Source organism: Oryza sativa, chromosome 9 (genome assembly GCF_034140825.1).
Source record: "Oryza sativa Japonica Group chromosome 9, ASM3414082v1".
In the NCBI taxonomy this organism is placed as follows: Eukaryota; Viridiplantae; Streptophyta; class Magnoliopsida; order Poales; family Poaceae; genus Oryza; species Oryza sativa.
In genome coordinates this window covers 23,214,367-23,224,724 of record NC_089043.1, presented here as the reverse complement: position 1 = coordinate 23,224,724, position 10,358 = coordinate 23,214,367, and the positions used below count along the sequence as shown (strand labels likewise).

Sequence of the window (10,358 nt, the reverse complement as noted above, 5' to 3'; positions counted from 1 at the left end):
CATGTGTTAAGAAACGGACTTATGATGAATATGTTCTTGAGTACGGAGCAGTGACCTTAAAGCACGGGTTAAGGCTCAACCATGGGGAGCGAAACCGTGTGTTAAGAGACCAAGGTTTAAGACATGATCTATGGTGGACAGGCCCTCATGTACGGGGTAATTAAGGACCTCAAAGCACAGATTAAAGCTTTGTTTGATTTACTTTAGGATTATTATAATCTAAATTATTAGAAATAAGCTGAAACAAACAGATAGCTTATTATGATAGATTATTATAATCTATAAACCAGATTACTATAATCTAATCTAGTAATTCACTATAAATGTGCTTATTTTAGATTATTAGGTTGCTAACAGCTAACAAACAGCTTATAATCCAGAGAAACAAACAGCTCACAGCTTATTCTATGTCGGCTTATTATAATTCAGCTTACAGTAATTTGACTCAATAATCTAGATTATAATAATTTTAAGCTGAAACAAACAGGGCCTGAGGCTCGAATTATAGAGGACGGATCCACATGTTAAGGATCAGGCTCGTGATCTTTCTCAGCCGGCTTTGGTTAAGATTTATTATTCTTAGCTTAGAGCAAGTTTAATAGTATAGCCAACTACTAGCTCCAAATCATTTATAGTCAATTTAATAGCCAATTTATACAATAATTACCTATAAATATATACTACACTATTAATATCTTGGGAGTCCGTGCTGTAGCTGTCCCTATAAATATGTAGCCCACTACTCTTCTATTCCCTCTTTCATCTCTTTAAAATATGTTTATAGTTGGCTTATAGTCTACTATTGTACCTACTCTTAAAAAACAGTGGGTGTGGTCTTTCTCATGCCGGTCTGAGCTTGTCAAAGTTTTTTTTTCAAGGACTAAACTATGGCCTGGTTTAGTTCCCCAAAAATATTTCCAAAAACATCACATCGAACCTTTGGACATATGCATAGAGCATTAAGTATAGATTAAAAAACTAATTACACAGTTAGGAGGGAAATCGCGAGATAAATATTTTGAGCCTAATTTATCCATCATTAGCCATAAAGTAACCTACATGTGCTAATGACGGATTAATTAGGCTCAGAAGATTCGTCTCGCGGTTTCCAGACGAGTTACGTAATTAGTTTTTTCATTCGTGTCCGAAAGCTCCTTCTGACATCCGATAAACATCTGATATGACGTCCAAATTTTTTTTTTTCGCGAACTAAACAGCCCCTATGTCATGGTGTTTGGGCTTATAAATAGAGCTAAGCTTGTGGCTGGTTTTTGGTCGGTCGCTGGTGGCTTGCCTTTCCGGGCAAGAGCCAAGAGGGAAAACAAAAGAGCGGCAAGACGGCTGGGGTCGGTGACGGACTGACGGCTGCAAGGCGACGCGACGGCGACGGCGACTCAGCAAAAGTTCCTCCATGATCCTCTCAAGAAAAGGGAGAAAAGCTTGTTGATGTTGCCTGCTCGGCCTCCCCTTTTTAACCGTGTGGCTGGATCGTCTTCTGACTTGTAATCACCGGCCCGTGAACGATCAGTGGCCGAGTGTGAGTGACACTGTTTGCGATTGCTCATATTTCTCTAATAAGTCAAAATAACTTATTAAAAAATATAATTTATAGGTAAAACTTTTACATATTTATTCATAGCGACTTAAAAAATTAAAAAAACATTAAAAATATCTTAAAATTAACTTTAAAATCAAGTTGGAAAATTCAAATTTGGTTTGGTTTATTAGGCTAACTGACGGGGCTCTCAATCTAGAAAAGAAATTCTATCAGTTAATCACATCATGATATTTACTTGGTGCTTTCTAGTTAAGACATTAGACTTCTCTAATTGGCACCCAAGAAGATTTGGACATGATGTACAGTACGTCCTAAAGAGACGTGAGTTAGCCCATGACTCCGCACCGTTTTGTTTCTGCATGGGACGCAATGATCGATGGGCATAGTCCGGTTAACCGCAGCTACTAACTAAAAAGTTCATTGCAAAGAGTAGCAGGCAAGTCCTCACCAGGGTATTTTTATTCCATAATCTTAAAATTTTAGTAGTAATAGTACCGTAGTAGCTATAGTAGCTAATTAACCGTCTAGCAAGTTAATAGATAACGACGATTGCAAAATTTTGACCTTGAAGATAAAAAAAGAGCTTTTGAAGCTTGTGCAATCTGCTAAGTACTCTTGATATTACCGTGCTGACGTGTTGATGATAGACTTGCACTATCTAATCATGGTGTCTTTTGTGACCATCATTCACTTAATTACCCTGCCTTTTTCTTTTCCAACTTCTACATCGGCCTTTCAAAGCAGTAATCTACATAAAACCGGAAAAAAGAGAGCACTTTTTTATACTTTGATGAAACACTTTACATCATGAATAACCAAGCACTATAAAGTACTCCAAGAAGCAACAAAAAATTTCAAAAGTCCGGAGGAAAGAAGCGAGAAAAATATTGGTTGGCGCAGTTGCGTCGCTTTCATTCACCGTGGTGGCCCTCGCGCGCACGAAACAGATGGGGGCCTTATCGCCGTCGTAATCACGGGAGCGGTTTTCTCAGCCGTCGGATTGGCAAGGGGCACCGATCCGACGGCTGATGTTGCGCCCACAAGATAGCCGGTGATGCAGACGTTCACTCAAAAGATACCGCCGCCTCTAGGAAATTGGTAGGTACACTCACACATGCAGGGACCACTTTGGGTTTTCCACTCCCCTGCAAGAAATGAAAGTTTTCTCTATAAGAGCAAGTTTAATAGTATAGCCCACTACTAACTCCAATTCATCTATAACCAATCTAATAGTCAATTCATATAATAGTTGCTTACTACTACCTCTGTTTCATAATGTAAGACTTTTTAGCATTGTCTGTATTCATATAGATATGTGTCTAGATTCATTAACATCTATATGAATATGAGCAATGCTAGAAAGACTTACATTATAAAACGGATGAAGTATATTATTAATATATGGTTCCACCTGTCATATACAACTGCGTCTTGGAATCCATGCTGCAGCTGGCTACAGATCTGTAGCCCGCTGGTCTTCTCTCTCATCTTTTATCTCATTAAAATATGCTTATATCTGGCTAATAGTCTGCTATTGTACCTACTCTAATACATCTCCAGTAAATATATAAAACTGTTAGAGGATGTGATCTTCTACCACGCATATGGATGCCCCTCGCCCAGAGCCCGACAAGGGTACACGTCACGCTACCGCTTGATTGACTGGGGAGCCGCCTACCACGGACCATGGTGTCTTCCCTCCTCTTCTCCCTTCCTCTCCTGAACAATCGCAGTGAGTCAGTGTGGCTGGGCTTATTGAACATTGTCGGACAATGGGCACCCCATGTCGTAGTTTGACAACTTTCGCCTAGGCCTCATCAAGGTGCCAACGAGGTGGTCAAATGTATGTAGCCGTGGTAAGACTACTCTATTGAACTCTAACGAGCACACCAGCAGCTACTACGGTCTACGGTGGAATGTTTTGGTGTAACCCCCTAGGTGTAGCTTACACGGTTGCGCGGAGGAGGCAACCTGGGTGAAGGTGTTGGAGATGACGCTAAGAGGCGATATCGGCGATGCACTTCAATAATGTGAGCTTGGTGGATGGGTTCAACGTACCGGTGGGAGGTGGCGTTGGGTTAAGAGTGGTTGATTGGCTAAAGGTAAGATGGGAAGAAATTCGAATAGTGGTGATTAGAGGGAACATTAAAATAATGAAGGGGTACAACAGTACTACGTGGTATGGTTTGAGGATTTAATTTGATAGTATCCTCTATTTCTCGAGGTGTACGTTACAGGTGTGCTCGTAAGGTTTGTGGTGTACGTACATGCAGTGTGCACGTGTGTGCATCTTTTGTATAGTAAAATAAATATGTATATCTTCATTAATTTTTGAAACTTGATAAGAAAATTTCATAAAAAAACCTAAAAATGCACTGTCAAACAGCATGGTTTTCCTTATTATTTTTTTAGGCCCATTTGAATTATAGGAATGAAAAAACAAAGGAATAAAAAAAGATTTTAATAGGAATGCAAGTGCAAAATAGAGGATTGGAAAATACAGAAAAAAACATATAAATGATCGTTTGATTGGATCACATGAAAAACATAGGAATCAGATGAGAGAGATAGACTCAAAAGGAATTTTTTTAAGAGGTTGAACCTCTTGTTAACTTTTTTCTAAAATCTCTATAGAATTATTTGTTCCACGAGAATTTTAAATGATATGATATTATTCAATCCTTTGTTTCAAAGCTTATATAAGAATTTTTCCCATATGATTGAAATCATTGCTTCTCCTCCAAAGCAAAGGGGCCCTTAACTTTTTCCTGAGTGTATCTGGATATGCGCAACGGGAAGTCAGTTAGAGCAAGACTAATAATATAGCCGACCTGTTAGCTATAAGATTTTTTGTAGCCTTCTCTTAGCCTACCCATATAGTAGATAGCTCTTTACAATTAATATAGGTCCCACTTCTCTATCTCGCAGAGTTTCTTGGGTTTTTTTTTCTAAGCCGGCTATAAGTTTACAGCTCGCTTCTTCTCTCTCCTCTCTTCTCTCTTCTCTCTTCTCTTCTCCACCTCAGCATTTAGATTTAGCTGGCTTATAGCATACTACTATTATTCTTAGTATTTGTTGCCCACCTGATCACGCGCCGCGCGGGTACTTGTGCAGTTGTGCTAGTAGTAGTACGTGGGGGAGAAACCGTTATGACCGCCGCCGCCCCCCACCCACCCACAAAAGCGTGCGCCGCCGCCGGTTTTCTCTCGCCTCACAGTTCGTCCAATCGAATCGACAGCAAGTACTACTCCTACCAGTAGCAGCAGCAGCATCAGACTGAAACTTTTCTCACAGTACTAGTCTCTCAGATCCCCCGTCAGTCACTCACTCGCCCGATCGTGCTGCCCACGCATTCATACCGTCGGCGCAGCCAGCCGACGTCGATCGATCGCCGGCGAAAACCGGCGAGCCGACCTGGCCGGCAAAGGCTGCTGCTACCGCCCGTGGTTTCGGAGGCGACCCCTGTGGCCGGATAGATGAGCACGTCGTACACCACCGGATACAGATGCCAGGAGCCAGGTTAGAGGAGTTGAGATCGACAGCGACGAGAGGGACAGGAATTCGCCAAACAGCTTCAACGCATGCACCACCGTTCGCTGAACCTGAAACTATTCAGCCTCTGTTTGGAACAGATTTTGGTACAGATTGTTAAGACAGACTCGCTCTGTTTTTAATATATAACGCCATTGTTTTTTTAAAAAAAAAGTGTTTGGCCACTTATATTATTTAAAATTTTGTGTAAATATAAAAAAAGTTCAAGTCATGCTTAAAGAACATTTGATGATTAATATAATCACAATAAAAAAATGATAATTACATTTTTTAAAAATAGAACAAATGATTAAACGTATCTTAAAAAAGTTAACGACACCATATATTAAAAAACTCCTAAATAGAAGCTATAATTGTATGAGATATTTCTTATCCAGATTGTATTACTAAAAAAAATATCCTAAATTCTTATGTTTTATGTTTTAGGATGGATGTGTTTTGGAACGGCGGTGGTACTGTATACTTAATAATGGCACGATAGATTAATTTTTTAAAATAAACTTTACTAGAACAACACGGTGGATGGATTTTTTTTTTATAAATCATATTTTTACCAACGTTGAGAAAATATTTTGTGATAAAAATCTGAAAAAAAAAAGAACATTAGACTTAGATCATGTTATGAAAGCTTTTGCAAAGCCATAGTTTCTCCCTAACGATCCGGATTCTATTACCCAGATTACGAGAAACTATACTTGTAGAATTTACAAAGCGAACTAAAAATAGCTGAGATTTCAACATATAGATTCTATGAATACGTACTTACATAATCCAAATAAAAAGAGCTATGGGACTGCTCAAAACAGTGACCAGGATTATTCGTGAACATTGTTGCGATGCATGTACTTCACAAAAACAGGGTGTAGCAACGAGAGGAAACAGGATATGGAGGCTGTCTGGATGTGTCATTTGTCAAGCAAAGGGGGATGCAATGTACATGGGCATGCATTCTTGCAAGCAGACACAGCTGCAACTTGCACTTGGTGTGTACTATGACAAACAGAGATGAGACAACCATCTATACACTTGTGAGTTACTCTCCTCTCCTTCATTATCAAAAGAACAGGCTAATTAATTAATCAAGCTTTGCAGCTACAGTAGTCTACCACTACCATGTGGGACCCCAACCCATCATCTTTGTGAACTCTGAAGAATGCATGCCACTGCTCCAAAATCCAATGCCCTCATGTTCAATTTACCAGATAGACCAGCGAATTCATCAGCAAAGAAGGAAACGAAGCTTAGAAAAACTGCCGGTGCAGATGCTTCTGCTGCATGCCTTTTGCGGCCGTTCGTGTGTTGCGCACTGCTGCACCGGTCATGGCGATTGATTGACTTGATTGATTTAGCCGGCGAAGTGCTTCTGCTTGCTCGCCGAGCAGGTGCAGCTGGAACGGCTGTCGTTTAACACCTTCAGATGAATCAAGAACAAGAACACCGTCAGCAACTTGGATGATACAGTATTACAGTATTTGATTGATTATGTCTCAGTCTCAGACAAGACTAGCTAGCTGGTTAGTTATGTATGGTTACTGATCGAACTGCAAACCTCATCCTCATGTGAGCATCTAAAAAGTGTTCAATAGAAAAAGAACATGCCATTTTTTTAATTAACTAGAGTAACTAGGAGATCGATGCAATCTGGATGTGCCCAGCTAGCCACTACTACTACTCCTACTAGCTAATTACAGTTACCCCTGCCCTCATCTGGAGGGTAACAACTTGATCTAAACATCACCTATATATCCCGGGACAATTAGGCAAGTCGCAGTTCTGAATTTTGATCAAACAAAATTGGGAGTTTCAGACTCATATATGTTACCTTGACCTGCTTCTGGAGCTCCTTGATGTAGTCCACGGCAAGATCCAACATGTCAGCAGTGTTGGTTTGCTGCAAGTAAAACCAAAACCCAAATTCACAAACGGTCAGCTCATCAGCTAGTACTAGTAGTAGTAGCTCACACTGGAGTACAGTGTTAGTAATTTTTTTTCACAGCGGATCAGAGTCGTGGTCCTTCCATGGCAGCAGCAGCAGCCAAAATGAACCCAAACAGGGGAAAAAACCAATCATGGAGTATAGCACACAAGGTGTTCGACCGATGGGATCCCCCTCACCTTTTCCATGTTGGGGACGAGCTCCTGCAGCTTCCGTATCCGCTCGCTGATCCGCGTCCTCCTCACCTGCAAGCGGGAGACGATTTTCAGCTCAGGAATCGAAGGAAATGGATCGCGTGCCACGCCACGCCACGCCACGCCACGCCATGCCATGGCGTGCGCGTGGCGGCGAGAGGTGTGCGCGTGTGTAAGGTACGGTACTGACCCGCTCGGCGATGCTGCGGGGGTGGGTGGCGCAGCCGCGCTTGGCGCGGATCTTGCAGGGGACGGCGTCCTGGAACTGGAGGAACTTCTCGATGGCGGCCATCTCCGGCGACGCGGCGGCGGAGGCGGAGGAGGGGGGCTTGCTGCTGTTCTTGGACGCCGCCGGGAGGCTGAGCTGCCGCGGCAGGTCGTCGCGGGGGCGCTTGGACGGGAGGCTGCTGTCCGGGAGGAGCGACGTCGCCGGCGGCGAGGGCTCCTCCCAGGCGGAGGACCCCATCGCGTACCCGCCGCCGTAGCCGCCGCGTGCGGCGCCACCGCCGTTGCTGCCAGCCTCCGGGCTGCCGCCGCCGCCGGCGAGCTCCTCGTCCTCGCTGCCCATCTCCGAGATCTGGGACATCACCGACCCCTGCCGCGACGAGAAGCTGAGCTGCCCCTTGAGCCGCGGGTCGCCGCCACCGCCGCCGCCGCCCATGCCCGCTCTTAGCATATTCCCGTATCCTATAATTGGTAAGGATATTAATGGCGCCTCTCGAATTCCAGAAATGGAAAGGCTAGCAGCCACCTCATGATTGCTACTACTTCTTGCAAGATCAAGGTGGAGTGGAGAGGGAGGTGCACCAACCGTTGTCCATGGTAAGATGGTTGAGGAAGCCGGCGGGGGAGCTGCTCTGCCGGAGGAGGCTGTTGCCGGCGGCGGCGGCGGTGGACTCCGTGCCGCCGGAGCTGACGGTGCGGTAGAGTCCCTCCATGGCGGAAGCCATCTGCTGCTGCTGCTGATGCGACTGGTACATGAGCTGCTGCTGATGCGAGGCCATGGAGTCTTCCGGTGGGGCGAAGTGGGCGGCGGGGCGGGGAGGCTTGTTGTCGTGGCCGCCATGGCCGGCGAGGAAGCGCGCGAGGACGGTGTCCGCGGCGTGGTCCGGGCTCCCAGGCCGCTGCTGCTGCAGCTGCAGCTGCAGCTGCCCACCACCACCACCACCACCGGGGAGGACGAAGTCGCCGCAGACCTCCCCGAGCAGCGTGCTCGGCGCTGACCTGTACCGCAGCAAGCCCGGCGAGCTCATCTGCGGCGGCGTCCGCACCCCGGCTGGCTGCAGGCTCAGGTCCTTGGACACCGGCGCGCCGTACATCACCCACCCCCACCCACCCCACTGATCTCTCCACACACCAAACCAGCAACTCAGCTCAAGCTCAAGCTACGATCGAGACGAGGGCTCGTGATTCCGCTACGAAATTTCTTGTGGATGTGGAGAAGAGAGGAGAGGAGAGGATTTAATAATGGCGAGAGGTAGGGAGGAGGTGATTGGGGAGGAAGATGTGGGAGTGAGAGCGGAGAGGGGTATTTATAGCGGTGGAAGTTACTGGAAGCAAGGGGAGGGGATCGAGGCGTGCGTGCCCTCGTGGCCGGGTCAGCTCGTCGTCGTCGACGACGACGACGACGGCGACGTCGGCGGCGGCTGCGGCTGCTGCTGCTAGCTTTTGCCTTAGCTACAGCCACCGGCCTACTTCACTGCTTTACTACTACACCTCTTGTGGAATGTGGATTATTAACACTAACACCCCAAAATTCGATCGTTCTTATTCTAAAAAAAAATCGATCGTTCTTTTTTTTCTCTCCTAATTACTCACTTAAAAGACGCATGCACCCTCAGTGCAAGCCTGTAACACACGTTTGAAGAAAGGACGAAATACATGTAAACTATCCTTTTGCATAGAATGATTTTCTGATATTACATGGTTCACGCAAACGCACACACAATACTAACCATGCAACATCACAATCACACTCACACCCCTGTGAATATGTTCCAATATACATACTCTAAAGAACGGAAACCAGTGGCACATATAATGATTTAAAGATTAAATAGCTGAATTATTTATGATAATTATTCGAGAGTACACGTGAGTAAATTAAAGTTAAAATTTTGATTTAAAATAGTTTTTTTAAAGAAATTTATGTAAATAAAGTTGTACAGACATATATTTGCAACATTTCTCTTTTTTTATCTGTTTCATTTCTACTCCAATTTTAATGTAAAAAAAATACAGAGGGAGCACAACACAAGAGCAGAGTGGATTCGGCCCAACGACATTTTCACCGATCCGGCCCAGCAAGGTTGAATACGTGGACCCACCGTAGCCACGACCTCTCATGTCAAAAATACTACCTTTTTTTATTAAAAAAAGTCCTAAATATGGTAAAGGGAGAAGATGCAAGAAATGGGGAAAAGGCAAAAATAAAATCACGTTAACGAGGGGTGCACATGTGTGCAGGCAAAGATACAGTGCTGTTGCCTGCTTGTAGCAGCTGCACCTCGCTGCACTGACTGACACCTTACAAAAAATTGCATACTTAATTAAGATTTTTTAAGAGCCCAAAGTGACAACATAGTGTTTACCATTTGTTTAATTATTCAGTTAAGTCACTGTCAAGCTATGCTGTGCATCCACTCTTCAGTTCAGCATATGCTCAATCACCACTGGTCAATGGAAAGCATGCTACTTTCCAGTTTCCACAAGAGGGGGGAAATATTTTTTCCCTCATTTTACTAACATTTTGTCTTGAGAGAATGGATGTTCATAAGTTTGAGCAAACAAAATGGCCAATGTGAGAGCAGCAATATCTGCAGGACATGACAGAAGCAATACTGAATTTATACTACTGATGATGCAGTGGAGACCATCAGCCCATCACAAGCTGTTTCCTGGGGATACTTTTGTCTTGATATTAGGTCCATATTTGGCTGCCGTACTCCTCGTTGCTTTGGAAGAGCATATGAAGTTCACAGCAATTTCGTGTGGATTTTCAAGAATATCTGTGGGGCTTAAGGTAATTAAGATTATTTTCTTTATTGGATGATTGATATATTTTGGACAATTTGTTTATAGTGATGAATTATATATATATATATATATATATATATAT

The 10,358-nt window shown here is 44.0% G+C and overlaps 1 protein-coding gene across 1 annotated transcript; it reads right to left on the bottom strand.

Annotated features, from left to right (window-relative positions):
* Positions 1-5,996: 5,996 nt before the first annotated feature.
* LOC4347431 (transcription factor bHLH130) lies at positions 5,997-8,675 on the bottom strand. The gene is made up of 5 exons (XM_015757126.3): positions 8,052-8,675; positions 7,431-7,927; positions 7,226-7,291; positions 6,933-7,001; positions 5,997-6,521 (listed from the first exon to the last, which is right to left on the bottom strand). The coding sequence occupies exons 1-5, from the start codon at positions 8,557-8,559 to the stop codon at positions 6,456-6,458; spliced, it is 1,206 nt and encodes a 401-aa protein (XP_015612612.1). The 5' UTR covers positions 8,560-8,675; the 3' UTR covers positions 5,997-6,455.
* Between the last annotated feature and the right edge of the window lie 1,683 nt (positions 8,676-10,358).